This window comes from Anopheles cruzii, chromosome 2, assembly GCF_943734635.1.
Source record: "Anopheles cruzii chromosome 2, idAnoCruzAS_RS32_06, whole genome shotgun sequence".
NCBI lineage: Eukaryota > Metazoa > Arthropoda > Insecta > Diptera > Culicidae > Anopheles > Anopheles cruzii.
The window spans coordinates 56,885,386-56,904,820 of NC_069144.1; the positions used below are offsets into that span (position 1 = coordinate 56,885,386).

At 52.4% G+C, this 19,435-nt stretch overlaps 1 protein-coding gene across 1 annotated transcript in view; it reads right to left on the bottom strand.

Moving 5' to 3' along the window:
• Positions 1-17,638, bottom strand: part of LOC128277315 (elongation of very long chain fatty acids protein 6) — a 19,595-nt gene extending 1,957 nt beyond the window's left edge. The window contains exons 1-2 of the mRNA XM_053015760.1: positions 17,450-17,638; positions 3,888-4,025 (exon numbers count right to left, since the gene is read on the bottom strand). Coding sequence (XP_052871720.1) covers positions 3,888-4,025; positions 17,450-17,622 — 311 coding nt within the window. The 5' untranslated portion in view covers positions 17,623-17,638. The remainder of the gene's footprint in view (positions 1-3,887; positions 4,026-17,449) is intronic.
• Positions 17,639-19,435: the final 1,797 nt, after the last annotated feature.

A 19,435-nucleotide genomic window follows, 5' to 3' on the forward strand; every position in this document is an offset into this window, starting at 1 on the left:
ACTGCAAAATGATTCGCTGGCCGCATTGAATTTTGCGCCACCCGTTGACGTAACGAACTGCGCGCATTACGTAGCGCGCGATGATATTGCCTTTCCTTTTCGCGAGATTTCCCAACAAACAGTAAATAATGAATAATGAAAAAAAACCCTTCGACTTGCGACAGCAAGAACGGTCGCTGGCTGGTTTTTTGGTTGGCCACCGAAAGAGCGGAGCAAAAAATCAATAGAATGAAATTTTAAAAGCACCCTCCGCGGGCTAAGTGAAGTGTGGCCAATAATGAATGTTTGCGGGCCAAAAATACTTCACCTTCGTACCGGTACCTTTTTTGCGGAAAAAACTTCTTGCTTCAGCCCCCAAAAAAAAACACTCACGCTTCGCCAACAACACGGTGCGAGAAGATTGTTCTCCTCGTGCGCCAAAAGGCATTTCGCAATGAAGAGTTGCCCCAACACTTGGGCCGCCGCTTTAAAGTTAGTTCACATCAAGCCAGAGCATTATCCCTTCCGTGGGGCAGTTCCGCGAAAGACCTTGACAAGGACGAAGACCTAGCGAATGGCGCCACCATTTCCTCCGAGCACGACAATTCACGACGGCGGACGGGTGCCCCCGGGAGGCTCGTCGAGCAGGGGCGACCGAGTGATCGACCTCTCTGACTCAGATCAGCTGATCTCTTGCGTTTGCGGCAAAGGTTGGGAAACGGACAGAACTTCGACCCCCGCCCCCGGGGGCGAGCCTTTCACATCGCCTGGGCCTGGGCCGCGCAAACGGTAAGATGGGTGACCCAGAACCGGCTTCCAGCATCTCGTTTTGCAACATGCCACTTCCTTCTTGAGCTGGCCGGCCGCTTTGGCGCACTGGCTAGTGGCCATCGATTGCGCCGAGCCGGCTAAATTATGCCACAGTGTCTCAGTGCATGTGGTGCAACCGGTGCACCGGTTGCACTGCCGTTCGATTTAATTACCGATCGCCTGGTGCGCACCGCGCAATCACGGCGATCAAAGCTCGATCACTTCGAAAGATCGAGAGAGAGAGAGAGCGCTCCTGAGTGGACCGTTTGTAAGGCGTCTGATTAATCACTTTCACGCGCTACGAACTAAATTTACGCACGCCGTTCTCGAGAGCTTCTGGAAGATTCGCAAAAAGTTTCCATTCTCCTTCGCTCAGCCTCAGGTGTCTGGCTGCATTAATGATTCCGTTCCTCCAACCTTCACCTTCGCGCATCTGGAGTGGATCTAGAGGTTGAAATCTCGAGCAGCCGGGCCACATGTGGATGTGTGTGTGTGTGAGTAACGACTGTAGATTGCAATCGTCATTGTGCCGTGATTCCACATCATGATTAATGCATAAATCGGTGGCGCCGGTTGGGGTGGTTACTTGCCGACACACGGCACTGAGACACGATCGTCTCTCCTAAATCGTGCCAATAATATGCGCGGGAGACTTGAGCGGCTGAGAACACGAACCGAGTGGCCACATGAGCGTGACGGCAGAGTGGGTTCGTTATTCAAAGTTGGGCCACAATTAGTGGTGCCAAGTTTCATTAGTTCCTTGTGCGAATTAAATTCGAGTAAGCAAAGCTAGAGACCTCGCGAGTAACGGAAAACAAATCCAAAGCGGAACACACACCTGGAACGTCGAGCCGAGCCCGATAAGGCAGTAGAAGGACCTTCGCCGTTCACCGTGAACGGTCAGTCAAGGCGAGCAGATAAGCTAGGATGTAGGAAATAGCTCGGCCCACAGTAACCGGACCCGGCAGTCCGTGCCCGAGGTGCATTGACCGCTGGATGAGGTGTGCTAATGGTGTGCCAACAGATCTGGAACTTTCAGCTTCGACTCGATCAGCGGAACGCAATTGAGATAAACATTGACACAGTTTCCAACGAAATCGATTAAATTATGTGTCAAGCGATCGTCTCAGCATCATCGCAGGGCGAAAAGCGACGCAAAAACGATACCGCAGTTAAAATAAACATACTTTCACGGATCGGTCCCGCCGAGTGTCGCGAAAAGCGAACGGACGGCGAGCGGCTGAAAATGCGAAATATGATGCAACCGCCAGCCGCTTACGATCTCCTCGCGATCATATCACAACACGAAGCCGCGAGTGAGCGAGTTGTGAGTTGAGAAAATAATAATTTTGCCGACGAAATAACTGGCGACGGAACGGAGAGTTTACTTGCCGCCGATGCCGAGCCGCCGATCGATCGAACGCTATTTGCTAAATAATCAAAGCCTGTCAGCTTGGTCCCTATTCCCTTTGCGGGACCGCACTGGACGTGGACAAGTGCACGCCACAAAACAGAAAGCAGGGGGCGCAGGGTGTGTCCGGGATTTCGTTCAAGTTCAAGCACTTTCGCTTTCGGCCGTTCCCAATCGGCCGGCCATCTCCAAAACAGGTTATGTGCGGTGTGCGGTGGTGGAAATTCCAGCAAACGAAACGCGGCGAGAGACAGGTCTTCCTGAGGGGTTTTGAGGTCATTGCGTAGCAGCCGAATCCTCCCGAGGGGTTAATAACAGCTCCGTCAATCCGAATGTTGCCTTTGCCAATATCAACAAGCGACGGCGACCAGTAGTGACAGGGATGCTCCCGGCCGGCTTGGGCTGGGGACCGGTTCCTGCGCGGTCCGGAACCCTGCCCTCGCGCGTGCTCCGGTTTTCGGTGCCCCCCCCACCCCGGGTGGTGGCCCAGATGACATAATAGGCTTCGGCTGGTGGATGATGATGTCATGCAAGCAAATACAAGACCACAATCCGGCGGAGATTCACTTACTGGCTCCGAAATCCGCGCCGCTTGATGGATTGCTGGTCCCCTATATGATGTGATGATTCGCTGCGAAGTTCGGTAACTTACGACGCGACACGCTGACCGGTCTGATCTGGCCCCGTTTTGGTCCACTCTAGGTCTACGGATACGCTCGGGGGACACCATTTGGAAAACTGCATTCCGAGTGGGTCCGAGTCGAACACACTTGGGTGGGTTTTGGTATAGAAACAAAAGTTTATAAACTGTGCCCCCATAAAGGGTTGGATAAGCTAAGACGTAACGCAGCGGAGAGGAGTTAAGAAAGGTTTAAAAAATATTTTATGAAGCGAAAAAGCGTCCGCCAAGGAAAGTGCAGTCGATAGTGACCGCGATTCGGGGTCAATTACTTAACTACTTTATGCAACCACACACACGCGACGCAGCTTCAGCGCTTTTGTCGTTGTAATGATTTTAAATTTTCTAGTCCGTGATGGGCCAATGTTGCGTGCATCTCGCCAACGTTGAGAGGTTCATGTGCGTCACTCCGGTGATGCATTATTTATCGTTAGCTGGCACTAAATCCAACGTCAGTAAGGCCTTCCAAGGAGGGCCGTTTTAAAGTGGTCGCATGACCATTCCCGATTCCGTGTGTTTATGTTTTGACTACGAAGGATCAATATTTGACCTCGACACACGCCGACCTCAGCTTAATTGTTTCCTCCAAATCTTCAAAAAGCGAAAAAAATCCTGATCGGACCACCCAACAATCTCCGAGAACTGATACGGGGGCCGAGCCGACAAAATCCGGTCTGGGGAAGATTCCTCATTCCCCAACAGCTCCAGGTCCAGGCTCCCAACAGCAGAACCCGAGGGGGGCGCGTCTTTCGCTTATCAGGAACCTTCTCACAACAACAAGGCCATTTGCTTTCACCTCCCAAACTCTGTTATCAACCTCCGATCAGCGTGTCTGTGGCCAACATCGGCGTTTCCAGCGCATTGGGTCACCCTCAGATAATGCCCGCCAAGGTCATGACAGACGGCGGCGAACGACTGCTGCTGATGTTGCCGGAACCACCGACCGATGTGTCGTGTCCTTTTTATTTGTCGTTTGTGTCGCTTTCTTTTCGCCAACCGCACACTTACCTTGGAACGCAAACGGAGTGGAAGAGACCGTAGTGGCGCAGAACGTGAACCAACTCGGGCGCCGTCCGGCAGGCACCCATTATGCTGAACATCGCCAGCAGTGTGTTCCATATCGCTAGCAGTCCTCGCAGTTCGTATCTGTGGGAAAGGAAAGTGGTGAAAATAAATTTGGCGGATTAAAAGGAGGGTATACGAGGAAGATTCCGGCGGCCGACGTTGTCCGAGTTCGAGATAACACACGACCGAGCGGCCGACCGGCCACGTGATCGTCCGCTTGAGATGCATGCTCTGCCCGCGGGACCTTGCCAAATAGAGATTGATAGGGGAAACAGGTGGTGACGTTATCGGAAATTGACCTAAGACCGAGGGTCTGGTGAACGAGAACCGGAGATAACCTAGCTCGGTTAGGTCGGTAGCGCGGCAGGTGCCAGATAAGGCCTGAAAATTACAGAACAGTTGCAGAAACCCATCGCTGCTCTATCTGGCGAGGCTCCTGCAAATCATACGCTCGTTTGGCGCAACCTTACGGGAACCGGTTCCGGTGGCGGATTTTTGCGGTTGTTGCTTAGTTGCAGGTTTCGGAGAAAATAAAAGTGGAGAAAGAGAAAGAAATTAGGGGCCAATCAATCGATAGCGGAAGCCCAATGCTAGGGCGCGTGATTCACCGCCGTTCGCCCAATCACCTATCTGCCAGACACTATCTGGCAGCGCGGCCGACACCCGAAAAGGGGTGGCGACCGGTCCTAGACGACGTTATTCACCAAGGTCAACGGAATTCAGTCCCTCACACGTGTGTGTGTGCCTCGCGCAACACGACCGTTAACTAGCGCACGCCACGCGATCCCATTTCCCGGGTCCGGAGGGAGCGATTCATTCATCATATCAGACCGGCCGCATCTCGGTGCCGCGACGCCCACCAAACCCGGGAAGTCACGCGTTCCGGGAACCGGCAACTGTGACTACAAGTGGTGCCGCCGCGCGTACTCCATTCATAAAGCTACATAGACCCGAGTGTGGGCGATGTATCCTTAACGCTGCAATAAAGAAGTGGCCCGCGCGCTAGAGGACACTTCAGGACTACCACAGCCCGCACTCAGCAACAACCTCTCCAGACACAGGCCGCAATGTAGCCGGGCACGGGCTACTTCGACGTTTATGCGGCTGGGGCCGAGAGAACACGAAAGAAAGCCATCCGACCTTGAGCTCCACGGCGTTCGCGGCACGCCTTTGAATAGACTTTCTTTTCTTCGTCCGTCCGCCGTTCTATGCTCGCGGGCACCTCAAGGTGCCCTTCCGCTGGCCCGGGCCCGGATATGTGCTGGTATGTAGCTCCGGCGCTGCTTGGCCCTGGTCACTACGCGTGCGGGGCTGGGGTCATAAAAGTTTAATCACACCTGTAATTTCATCTTAGCTTGAGGTCTTGCCGTGGCTGCTACCCTTCAAAGTGTGGCTGCCGATCCTGCGCGGCACACACACACACGCATTGTTCAGCTCTGAAAACAGCCATAAAAAGGCATGGGAAAACTTTGCGTGTACCGGTAAAGATCCGATAAAAACCTGACGGTGGCATGTGCCGACACACGTTGATTGTTTATGGAGATTCCGGAGGGATTAGGTTAAAACATTGGACCAGACTTTTTAATTTAAGAACTGCCGCTGACGCTGGCGTTGGACATTTCAAATAAAAGTTCAAGCATCGAAAAATATTCAACCAGTTTTTTTAATAACCAAATCAAAAAGTGCACGTTGATTTGTTATGTACACCATACCACCCTGTACAGTATGTTTGCAAGGCAAAGGTTACTTTGATTGGCACTGAAAGCTACTGAAAGGCCTGACTTGCTAAGGAAAAACACCTCCAAGGCAAGGATTTTGGAGTAGGTCACAAACATCTAATCTAGCAACGGTTGCTTTTCAGGTGACTGGCCAAAGTAGGGCTCGACGTACCACAAAAACCAGACAAAACAAAATCAAAAGAATTGTAACAACCGTGTTTCAACCGAAAAATCACCAAAAAGCCCTTCAACCTGGCAACAGCAGCCATCGATGCAGCCTTCTCCGCCTTCGAAACATCTTTTGCTTCGTCGGTTGGCTGACGAGTGTGAAAGAGAGTGTCCGTGGCCGAAAGCGGGACACCGGAGCCTTCCCAAAAACCCCGGTTCGTGGAAGACACGCCACCGTCGTTATGTAAAAACGACATTCCAGCCGAAAAAAACCGGATATCGGCCATCGGTTCGGATCAAAGTCGTTCGCCGGCCCGAGAAGTGGCATAGTGTCACAGGTTATCAAATCTGCCCACGCCGTCCCGACACACACACACACACGTGGGTGCCACCTGGACACGTGTGTGTGTGTTGTTCCACGGGACATTACAAACTCAAACCGCCAAAAAAGCACCCTTTGGGGAATAAAAGGTGGCCGGTCGCGGTTGTGTGTGGCTGTGTGAGTCAGTTGGCCCACGTGTGCGTGTGAGAGTCGCCCGCCAGACGGAAGCGGGACTTAACGTGCCGTGCCGTGGGGAAAATCGTTGGCCCGGTTGGTGAATCGATAGAGCGCGGGGAAAAATGCGCGCGCAACCCGGCATTCTCCTGACGGGCGGCGGCAAACGGGTGATGATGAGCGGCGACGCCAAAAGTGCCAAAAGTTTCCTCGCGACAACGTGACTCTCGATGCCGGACGGTCGCCACCGTTGGAAGGCGGCATTCTACTTGCCAGACAGCTTTCGATCTGTTCCGCTTCCGGGCGAGAATGTCGATAGCCGGTCTTGCGTAGGCCAAAAAGGTTCGCCGCATGCCGATGGTGTGCCGTGGGGATGACACTTGGAACATTTGCTCCACGTGGTTTCCTCTTCTGCGTCGGGGTCAGGAATTTAAGGAATTAATAGGACCAAGTACTGACAGAATAATTTCAAAATCTAATGTTGCGCATTGCATAACCCACAGTCGGTTACGCGTGGCGTGACTTGTTTTAATTAATTTTTCGTAAGTTGCACAACCGCCACGAAGATTTCACGACGACGACCAGGCAGGATTCCGCAACATGTTACGCTTCTTTTGTAGTTGGCGAAAGTTCGTAACTAATCAATTTGTGTAACTTTTTGCAATAACTATCAAACATTATAGAACGCCGATAAACACTCATTTTCAGGAGCAAAAGTAAATGAACTGCTTCGTTTGAAACCCGAATGCCCGATACGCTTTCGCTTGTTTTCCCGGCGTCCAGTCTAGAATCCAATTATACCTCGCGGGGGCTACACTTTCCATCGGTCATCAACCTTCAACACGGTAGCACATCCTTTCCGGGTCTGGTTCGGTCGGTGGCCACTTGGTTGACCGATTGCCGCCATCATTTGAATGTTCTCCGCGTTCTGCGCGTTAACTATGGCTGCCTCCAAGAGTGGTCCGGGGGTTTGACAAATCACCAATGAGTCGGCTAAATGTGACCCAATTCACGGTCGTTTCGTTGTCATCCTCACCGGGAGTAGCGCGTTAACCGTTCAAATTAACATTCTGCATGCCCCGAGAGAAAAAAAAATACGGAAAATAAAGTTCACCCGTGGGGTAGCCCATCGTGGGGGATGGTTCATCAAAAAAACCAAGCTAATGATTACAAATTTAAGCGGTGGCCGGATGGACACCCCACTCGCAAGGATGATTAATTAGGCGATCGTTTCGCGACCCTATCGCGGGTGACTTAATTGGAGAAAACAAAACATTTGCATCCGTGGCGTTGGGCGGATGGGGCCAACGCCTTCGATTCGACCCCGTAAGCAGGTGGTGAGGTTGTGGTTTCGATTTTACACCATCATCGCCTGAACAACTTTATTGTGCGGTGACTAGGTGTGATTAGTAATCTAATCGCAGCAAACGATGCTCTGTGAGGAAATCGCCGATCGAAACACGATGAAGCATAACATCATTAGTGAGCGCGGAGGGATTTCAACAAATCGCTGGAAACGTCACAAATAAGCAACAGTCCGTCCGTCCGTCATGCTCGTTGGTTGGCTGACGGACAGTGCGGTCGAAAAATTCCGATCTTAGTGGTCTTGGGAACCATAACCTAGGCAGCTCCATTTTGAACCTCTGAAACAGACACCCATCAATAGGCAACGTGGATTGCAACCTGCGCCAGGTTCGGCCCTAAACGCGTCCTAGTTTCGTGCAGGTTCCCAACGTCACACGCGAAGCAGCGATTATCATCTCTCAACGAAAACTTCCATCCGCAGGAGGTTTGAGAGTAAAAGTGCACCCTTCGCGGCCTACTATGGTCGGCTGCTCGCTGGTCTGGTTGGGGATAGTTATTGATCGTAGAGCATCGAAGCGAGCATTAGAGTGGCGGCCATTTTGAAAGCCCATGCGCCGTCAGAATAATTGTTAGACGCGTGTGTCTAATTGCCGCCGTCTGCATGCTCTCGGTGGTCTCGGTCTCTAGGAAAAGTCTTACGCCATCCCCCAAACTGTGTATCTCCCTCGTCGTGTGTGTCCCTCACGGGTGAGGGTGAAGCTTTTGGCACCAAAGTGAGTACCGAAAGGGAGCTTTGCTGTTAGCATTCACGTTGTGTGGCGCGCGTAACGCTACTCCCGGCTCGCTTCGGCTGGTGGTAGTGGGCAAATTTGCAACAATTTTTCGATTGCTCCCATGGCCACCGGGCGGGCTAGGCGGGCGGCTGGCGCGGTGCGACGCGCTCCGTCTTACGAAATGTTTGACACCGATCGTTACGATTGCTGCTGCACCTCTCTTATATGCTTGCTTGTGTGGTATGCTATTGATTGCGTCAGTTGTTTGGTGTCCACCAGACGCGGCCCGACCGACCAGACGACGTGCGCGCGCGGTGGCCGCTACCTTGAGACGGCGAGAAGAAAATTGTGGCCAGCAGCCTGATATTTATTTGTGGTGAGTCCAGCGCGTTCCCCACCCGAGAGGAGGCTGCACCTCGGGGGTAGTGGAAACAAAAACGGATACGGTGTCCTACATTGGACATCGTGGACGGAGACGAATCGGGCCCGAAGAAAGTTCATAAACAAATGATTTCAGCGCCACAGAGAGAAGGAAAAACAAACCAAACAATATCCCCCGGCAGCTCATCCCTGCCCTGCTGGGGCGACGACGCAACATGGAACGCTAGCAGCGAGTGACATTTGCAGGTTATGTCACCTGCGGCGTGTCGTGGTTACATATTTAGCTCGACATTTTTCTCGTCTCGTGTGCGTCTCGTACGCTCTTCCCGGCCAGGCTTTGTGTCGACATTGAAGCACCATTTCTCCGATCAAGTAACCATCGGCCCATCAACAAGGCAACCAGCACGTGTGGCATCGGTTTGAACTGTTTAAAATTCGGGTACCAGTTATGAAGGGAATTGTTTGGTAAATTTAGCGAAGCTCGCGGTTTATAGACCCAGGTTAGGTAATGCGCCGATATCGCCTCCATAACAGAGAGAGTAATCTTTCTTGGACGCTTCAGCTAGTTTACATCGACCATTTTGGAAGGCACTGTTTGGCACAGTAGCCAACATGAGCCGCAGGAGAATGGATTGGATCGATGTCGGTGGTCGAAACTTCGGTTACCTAACGGCCGCCCCCCCGCCCGATGGTCACGATGGTGATGGTGAGAGTTCGAGTTGATCTACATTTTGGCGATTGGCCCGGAGAAGCCCGGAGCCCGGAGCACACGCCGAAGTGAAAGTTGTCTTTTAAGAAGCGGTAAAAACCTATCATCTCGCAAGATTGGGCCCACCGGCTGTCTCTGCAAAGGGGCACAGCAATCAGAGGTGGTACTCAAACACACGCACCAGCACCACAGATGATCGTTTTTGTTTTGATTAATTCTTCATTTTGCAACGTTTTTCTGCTCTTGCTGCTGCTTGCTACTTTCGAGAGGTTTGCCTTCTCCCTTTTCGTTTTTGATCTTTAATTTCGGACCCCCCCCAAAATGTTGAATGCACTCCGCCACACGGCGTGGTCCGTTACGTGCGTTACGCGGGCGCGTTACCTCACGCGTTCGCTGGATGGAATGGCGGCGGCGACGGACAAGACAAACTTCCCCCCTCGGACGGTGGCCCAACACACGGTAGTGAAATGGAAATGGCTTTCTGTTTGATAAACCAACCGGCGTAACTGTGTCAAAACCGTGCGGCCATTTATGCAGCGGGTGCGCGGGGGTTTCTTTCTGTTTCTGTTTTCGGCCCCAAGTGTCGGCCGTCCTTGACTTCGAGGGGCCTCCCCACCTCGGGGGGTGGGGGGGGGCGGTGTGTTGGGGGGCCAATTCCGTGGGCGAACGCAAATCATGCCGCGAGCGCAATTGGTGGCGCGCAAAACGTAAACATTACCTTCACCCACACACACAGCACGCCATTGTTGCCATTTTGTTGCCGAAATGTGGCGAATTCCTTTGGGCAATCGGTCCTCCCCGACCCACGTTTCGATGGATCGCGGTTCAGAGATTGGGCAAAACGTGCCACTCTTGTAATCCTTCGTGTTGGTTGTTGCAGGAAAATGGAACAACAAAGCTTGCATCAAATTGGCGACAACGTAATTATCGTTAACAGTCGTTGCCACCTATAATGGCCATCGATCGACATCCGAAGCGTTCCGGTGCCGGCGAGCGTAAGACGAAATTAGAACTGTGTGGTCATTAAAAGGAAACACAAACCGAACGGCCGAACGAGCACCCGAAAGGATGATGGATTGACCACTACTGGAGAGATGGCCAAGGACTCGATACTCGGACTCTTGTTTGCGGAAAGGTAAACAATGCGTTACGCGAAACCGGCCACATCATCGTCAGCCCAGCGCCACCGCCGCCTGCCAACCGAGACTAAACAATGAAGCCTTTCCTGCGGCGTCCGGACTTGGGGGGATGTGATATTGGCAATGGTGGCGTTTGTTGTTGCTGCTGCTGTTGGGTAAACAAACGAGGCAAAGCTTGCGCCTCATTCGGAATATCGATTGCTCCCCGGCGGGTGCGGCGGTCAACATAAACCTCGGCCAAGAACACATCTTCTTGTTTTTGCACGCCTTGTGTCACCAACAGACAATTGATCAATCAAGCCTGAGCTCGGGCCAACATTGTTGAACGGGTCGCGTTAAAACGACAGAAGGGCATGGAACCTTCGAACATCCTTTTTCATCGTTGGGCAGTTATTTGTCACTATTGTTCCAAAAGTCTTCTGTTCCCATCGCTGTTGTGTGTGGGGCCAGGCCAGCCCAACACGCTTTTACTCATAATCCAAAGCTTGGTGTAATAATTAACTGGTTTTACGACCACGACGACGAATCCGATTACGACACAGCGCGAACAACACGGGGCGGCGCGCAGGCAGCATAGCGAATAAAACCGTCGTCCCCGCTGGCGGCGATGGTGGGCCAATGCCAATGAAAACACTAAAACAGGCCCCGGGCTCTGATGGTGGGGTATTTTTGGAGCGCCTAGCTCCCGCTATGCTGTTGAGGATTTTATTTCTCTTTTTTTCGTTAGGCCATCGGGGTTCAAAAAATTCATTCAACTCGAGCCCCATCCTCGAGAACTCAAACTCGGCCACCATCGGTCAGGCCAGTGTAGGCCAGACCATCGGTCGGATTTCACAGCGAACGGACGGACGAACGCGGGGTGGCTTTCGTTTCGGGGTGTAATTCATTAATCTGTATACTTTTGGCCGGCAGCATGTTTGGCCATCGTTGTTGCGCAAATACAGAAACTGGACTGAATTGGTGTTCCACAATATTCGGCCAATCGTCCCCGTGGGGCAGTCCCCATGTTCGCGATTCACAATCCATCAGTTGGTTGAAGGTTGGTTGAAACGAAGGAAAAGAACCTGTTTTCCTCCTATTTTATTGGCCACTATCGGGGATGGCAAATTAGATTCGAATCGAGGTGTTCGTGAATGAGGAGCTCCGGTTCCGAGAACGGGAGAGAACCTCCTCCTGGCTACGGTCCCACTGAAACAACCTCGAAGTTTCTCGCACGTTTGCATTTCTAATGAGTGTTGGATGGATGGGTGCGTCTTACACGCAAAGAACCATCCGGTGCCGATACCCGGAACCCGGCAGGGTACGCCGCAATCGACACCGCCCGGCACGCATCGATCTGATGGAAATCGCACAGAATTCAAATCAGAGAAATTAATAAGCCCACAAAGTAGCGCGTGCTCCGGGGTCGTTTCGTACCACGTGCCACCCGACTCGGAACGTTTGACGCACAGGACCTCCTGCTGACGAGGGTTATCCATTAAAACGGTGCCTAAAGGAAGCAAAGTTTAAAATTTTCGACTCATTAAATGCCGTTATTATTATAAACAAAGAATGTGAGGACATGTTTGCCCCCCGCGGGGATCCGATTCGATTCCGTGCAACGATAGGACACGTTCCGAGCGACCCTACACACCCTACATCAAACTCTAAACCCACATCAAAAATCAATCTCACGGGCGACCCGTCCCGTTTTGGACGGTTTGCTTTACATTGAAACAATGCTCACACTTGGCGCGGCCAGCGGAAGTTAGCCGGCGTTAACTGATTTCCTCCCATTCGTATGCCCGGCCACACCCCGCGATAAGGTTACGCGTTCGGCTCAATGATGCTGCCCTTTGTCACTGGACGACACTCTGCTTGTCAATATTTATCAACGCCTTTTACACCGTGCCGCGCCGAGATGCCTCTGTTTGTGCTAACGTATCGTAAACATTCATCATCGGAAAAACGTACTCCATCGGCGAGACCTTCACCGCCTGGTGCCCAGAGAGCACGCCATTCAGTTCCACATCCGACCGGCGTACGTCATAATTCGCTCGCCGACCCAGCGACTCGTCGCAGTGACATAAAAATGGACAAAACACGTGACACGCGGTGAGGCTTTGATTCGCGTGATCGTCTACCGTGTGCCCCGCCGAAAGCACTCAACATGCTTGACGAAACAATAGCGACACACCGCACGCGAGAACTTGGGAGGGCCCGCCGAAGAAGACCGCGATCGCCGGAGGCGCCCTGGGCCGGAATATTATGCCAATATCTGTCATCGATTTCAGCTCACCCCGAAGTGTTTGACATATCTGTAACAAACCCTGCGCGATCCGTTCGTGGTGAACTAGGTGTTGTATGCAAAGTGTGTAATGTATGGACTTCGCAGGAAACATTAACCCACTTCCTTCGGGAGACCCCGCCGATCGTCTGACCTGTGCGACCCCGTGCGACCCCCCGAATTGCCTCCACCGCACACCACACCACAACGCAATCGATGAATCATGGAAATTGGCGAGCTTCGGTAGGCGGTGGCGGTGGAAAAAATGGCCACGAGTCACGCGATGGACCCCTTCGACGGAACGCCAAAAGCTGGTGATGATATAGGCGACCTTCCAGCGCTAGAAAGGCACCGGTTCGGGGGGCGGAACGGTTCGGTCAGAGTGAGTACGGTGGAAATCAACAGCTTTCCCGCGCATCGACCCTTCCCGAGCGGCGGCAATCCGACGCCAGACGGTTGTAATGATTTGTTTTTTTTTTATGGAACTCAAATAGGGAACTTCCGCCGAATACGGGGTGGAGGCTCGTAACTAGAGGGTTGGCCATAGTACCCTATTTTACGCCGCCATTACATGAACTCTGCGATTAGGATAGGGGTCTTATTCGGTGGATCGCCGATGTATGTAAAGCCGCGATTAGAAACCTTTTTAAAATTAAATCGGTAAAATCGAAAAAACCTTTCAAGGAACCATCAGACCAAACGGCTAAGCTTATTGGACCGTTTATAGACGGTATGTCTCCTCCGTTCTGAGCCCGATTTACACGCGTATTTCAAGTGGGGTTGCCTTCGGCTAGCGCGGAGTCCGGAGAGGGTCCCTGGTTGGTGGTTGCCGCCGTCCAATTAATCAATCAAAAACCCACAACACAACGGACGAGCAGGAGGATGGGCAGTAAATGGTCTGGCCACAAAACACAACCTGAGCACAACCAAGCTGCCGGTTGCCACCGAAAACTATGATGCTGTGTGTGCCTGTGACGTGTCAATCATGCCGCTAATTTGCTGGTGTCACGTTGCCGAAGGCATCGTCCGACGGTTGAACACATGTTAGGGCCCTCCCGTGCGCTTCCGCTGGCCACGTGAGAGAGTTCCTGGTCGGCAACATTTCGGGAGGCCTTCCAAGACGTTCTTCGCACGGAGATTAGCACGGAGGATACGCACGCTTTACTGACCACAACTCTCGGGTTACTCGCAAGGCTTGCCTTCGCCAGGAAGGACCATCGCGCGGGCGCGGCGTGCGTGGGCACGTGTGCACGCAAACGCTTTTAATGATACGCCTAATCGTGTCGACCTCCACGTCTACGTCCCAGAGTATCGGGCAAAACCACTGACGCCGACCCCTGTTGCTCAAACGAAGCGACTGGCTATCGATCTGGGGTGGTCGAAGGCGACCCAGGGTCTGCTGATTGGTCCGCGTAATCGAAACCCCATCCGAGGTAGCGCACGGAAAGCATGCACGCGACACACGGGTCGGCGTAATGGGGAGCAGTCACGAGACGCCACCACTACTTTATCCAATCGCTGCCCACTTATCTAAACATTGAACTTATATTTAGCTTTAAATGTCCTGTGAATAATGGGCTGATGGGATTTATAGGTCCATTCATATTGTTCTCTATTCCAGGAAAGTATGGAGTATCTGAGGAAATTATCCCCGAAGAACAAACGGCGGTAATCCGCGCGGTTACGCAACCCGGCAATCTGTCACCGCGGATCAAGTTCCGCGAACGATGATGATGATGATGTGCCGAGCTCGGACGCCAACTTCACGCTTGCCATTAGATGAAATGAAATCATGTCCAACGGAATTACCATCAAAACGGCCAGAGAACACCTCCACACACAGCGTTTTGTGTCCGCCGGAGAAGCTAGCTGGACACTCATAACGAACTGGACATTTTGTTTCCACCGTCGGTGGCGGACAACATAGCGACAACATCAAACAGACGGCCGTTGGAATTCCAGGCCCGGCGCGCGCAATCATCTCATCGAGCGAATCTCGGCCCTTTTTTTTCGTATGCTCACCGGCCTCCGGCGACATAATTTCCAACCCCACCGCCTTATTAGCATTGGCGAAAAAATAACCTACGCCAACACGTCGCCGTGCGCCGTGTGGAGTGGATCGCTTTATTAACCCGGCAGCGTGGCCGGGCGGAATGATTCAATTATGCCATCCCATCCCTGGCGTGGCAGCCAAGTGTGTAAATGGGGCTTTAAAGTGTGGTGGCAGATAGCAGACGACACAACCCGGCTACAGCCGGAACCGGAATGGAAAACCTTGCTGTGCCCTAATCCTGGCACCTGTCGCAGGAAGAGCCGGGAAAAGCCTCGACGAAGACAGGTGTACACACACGGAACACGGAACCAGTAATCAATGGACGGACAACACGCATCATAAATTCCTGCAAGTGTTCCTGGGTTTTTTTTATCTTCACACTGACAAGAGCTGGCTCGTTGGCTCGACCCTGTGCAAATCCGTCACACTAAGTAATAGTCTGCGTGTGACTTTCAAGTGGCTGCAGCATGTGCCATCCATGTGCCTCAACAACCGGCCGGCAGTATTCTCGTGACATTGAATCGTCCACCAACAAACACTCACACACACACTTTCGCGACATGATAGGCGGACTGATAAGCACCGAAGAGACCCGGGCGGTGACACATCGCCCCGATGGCGCGCGATTCTTGCACAAATGGTTACCGGGTCACCACCAACTGCTGTCACCGGTCGCCCCATCGCCATATATAATTCGTGATTAGCGACTTCCCCTTGCTCGTGTGACTCGCTGTGACAGGTTGCCCCCCCCGACCCATTTCAGGATGGCCAAAAAGTAATGTCTGCCTACAAGAGCCAAATAGTCGTTTATCTTTTAGATTAAGTTTCTTCTCGCCGGAAGTGGAAAATCAAACAAACGTCAAGCGGGAATCTGGGGAAATTTCCCAGCAAAAATACGGGAACACACACAGGGGCGGCACCAGAGAGAGGAGCGGCACACAAGATGATACCCCGACCGGCCGGCAAGCTGGGTAAACGGTTGGCCCAACTATTGATTGAGTGTGTCATTTTCTCAATTTAGACGTGCACATCACACAAATCGATCGCCGATCTTTCCCCTGTAAGAAGTTCACCGATCCCCATCGCGGAATCCCTAATTGCCGTTAAAAACACTCTCGAGATCGGACAGAACCCCGAACAAAATAAACAAAACGAAACGAGAAAAAAACCGAGGCTTCCGGCACTCTCACATCGGAACAACGACGTACTGACGTCAATTTCGGCTTCGGGGCGTCCGGGTTTGTGGTCGCGAAAAGTCAGCCACGAAGATGGCAAACAGCGAACGAAATCCAGGGCCCGTAAAAACCCGACACCGTCCAAATGAGGTCCACGCCCGCTCCTTCAGAAATCATAACGTAACGATGGAGACGATCGCGCGCGCGAGCAAGTTCACGGTTGAGCCGACTCGATTGGAACAACAAACATTGGGACATTGGGCTCTAAAAAGTGAACAGCTTTTTCCTCGCCAACAGTATTGGGCTCAAAACGATCATCTCCAGCTGGCAAAGAGGGCTCAGTCTCAAAAAAACGGCATCGGATTGAACACCATGCACTGAGCGGTGCCCCGCGAGTGCCACAGGTTTTTTTGGCCTTCACTCTCGGTGGCACTGCAAAAAACAAACTACCCCCCAATCAAAGTTGGCGATTTTTTTGGCCCAAACGCGCCACATTATTACGCTTTAACCTCGACAGAGCCCAGCGCATTGCTTAGCCGCAGTCAGCCGATTGTGTCCCGCGCATCGATTTGGCAACGGCCACGGATCGCGCCCGGCAGTGACCAACACACGAAACAAGCCTCAAGTCTTTTCTCAAGCCGGTTGCGTTCGGGTCACGAACGTTCATCTTAACACCTCTCGCAAGAGGAAGCTCCTCTCTTCGCGGAGTAGGCCTTTGGTAGGATGATGAAGTAAAAAATCGCTGGCTTAGAAAACTCTGCAGCCACAAAAAAGCCTAAAGCCTCTTTCGAGGCGATCCCCACAAAAACGTTCGGCGGAACACCGCAATAAACCAGCCACCATTGCGGCCACAAAGGCGGAAGCACGAGTTCGCGGTGCATTAAGTCATTAAATTAACAGCCGATCGCACATCGGGTCAGTACTGTTTGGCGCCACGCACGGCCGGCGAAGGTAACTTGCGCGGTGAATGCAAGGATTTATGAAAAAAAGGTTAATCCCCGATCGAGCAATGCGAGACAGCTGAGGTCCCGGATGAGCTCTCTCATCGTGCAGCGCGCGCCAAGGACTTTCTTTCTCGACGGCACACGCGTGATCGGACTGTAAAACCCGGATCGGTGACCACTTTTAGAGGGTGGGTTTTCCTGCTGATCTGACAGAAGTGACACCGGCCCTAACGGTGAGTCGGAATGTTGATTGAAATACCACCACACAGATTGGCAACCCGGAGCCGGAACCGAGGTGCCGCTTGTTTCCCGTTCCCGGTCCGATCTAACCCCGGCCCTCCGATCTCGTGATAAGCCGTTCGATGACGAGCCACTTACCTTGGTCTGTTTTGCATGTAGTACTGGCCACCGAAAATCACCGCCATGTAGATGCCGCAGTAATAGAACACGTACGTCCAGTTCTTCACCATCCAGACGCGCGTGTCCTGGTGGATGAACTCATTCTCGAAGTCGAAAATGTACGAGTAGTTGGGCGTGATTTCGACATTCATCTTGCCGTCGTCGTCGTCGTCGTTTTGAGTGGTCTGCGGCGAGTACTTCGTGTGTAAGTACTCCAAGTACTAGAGACGGTCGCGTCGGTCACCACGTGCTAACACACCGAAACACACACACACACGCACAGGTTGTGCACCGGAAATCGACACTTTTAAACCCTGCGTTTAGAGGCACCAGGAAGGAAGAAGGCATTCATTTTATTGACCATCAAAACCAGGGTTTCATTGAACACCGGACGAGTCCTTTTCCCGGAAGCTTTTGCGGTCCACCCGTATAAAAAAAAAAGATCACCGTTCCCAGAAAAGGATCGCACAGTGAGAAGCGGTCTCACCACACCGAACCGTTCCCATTCCGGGACGCTGGGAAAATATGAATGAAACACGTTTCAGGACTACGGCGCCCGCCTGTCACAATCTCGGAGGACTTTTTTGCGGATCGATAAGCACGCGCCCGGTCGAGAAACCGGAAACCGAATAGAGGCACGAACCAGGAGCAGGCTAGACTAAATCCAGACCAATGACCGCTTTGGGCAATAGCTTCCGGGAAAAGGAGCAAAAACCGAGCAGCACATGGCACACGGTGGCACCACTTTTCGCATCGTTCCGGTTCTGGCCGGATGCACAACACGGGAGAGAGAGAGAGGCAGACAGAGAGAGAGCGAGAAAAAAGCGGAAAGTTCCGCAATTATCCTGTTATGTCACTGATAACACACACACACACACACACAGACAGACACACTCATTCAGGCCATTGCACATATGTTCCGCTTCGTCACGCGGCGCGCTTTACGTGCCAGGACCACTTCCGGTATGCCGGATTGGGATGGAGATGCTTTTCTCATTTCAGCGACCGGGGACAACCCGCCGGAAACTCCACCCACTGGCACAGGACACGTTGTAGTAGTACCTTCTTTCCGAACGCGGCACCTGATGCGGAAAGGAAGTGTCACACGCAGCGTCGGGCGTCTGCGTCTTGCGAAATGTGTGCTTAACGTCGTCGAAAATAAGAGACCGAGGACGAAATACCGTGAATCTGAGTGCAAACCGAATAACGTAAAATACGTCCTTTCCTTCTAAAAGTTGGAATTTTTGTAAAATTTATACCGTGAAATGGATCAAACTTTATTTCTGAGCTTACCGACCAACTGACTAACTACCTGACTTTCGAACCTGACTCTCTCTGTATTTCTCTCTGTCTCTCACGGTTTTATCGAACGCACCAACACACATACACCACGGGGCGCGGATATTTGCTCCACAGAGCCAAGGGCGGAGAGGGAGAATCGATGAATGAATGAGACCGCGCAGCCCATCGGTGTGTGCGTGTGACCGCGGCCCAATCGCTCTCCTCTCTCGTACGAACGCAGCACGTGAGCAAGAGCGCAGCGTAGAAAGAGAGACAATATTCGCCGGTATGCCGCGTGAGAGCGAGTGAGCAACGAGAGAGCAGCGTGTGACAAGGTAGCTAGACAACGTGGTGCGTCCCTCACGAAGCGCGTGATGATCGAAGACGTCAGATGGGGAGGAGGGGGGCTTGCCGGTGTGCGCGTTCTGATAACGTGAATCGCCTTCGATTGCTTCATTTTCTGCACCTCACCAAGCATGAGTAATCCATTGAAAGCGCCACCGCCAGACTGGGTACCGGCTTTCGTGATGGACTGCAAAAGGATTAGAAATGGGTCGCACTGGTTTAAGATACACCAAATTGATTGCCCTCACAAATAAGGCGCTATGACCGTGGAGCTCACAGAGAGCGTTAGACATTTGAATTGCAATTATGACAGCAGTCCCGTTGCATCGCTTTTAGCAC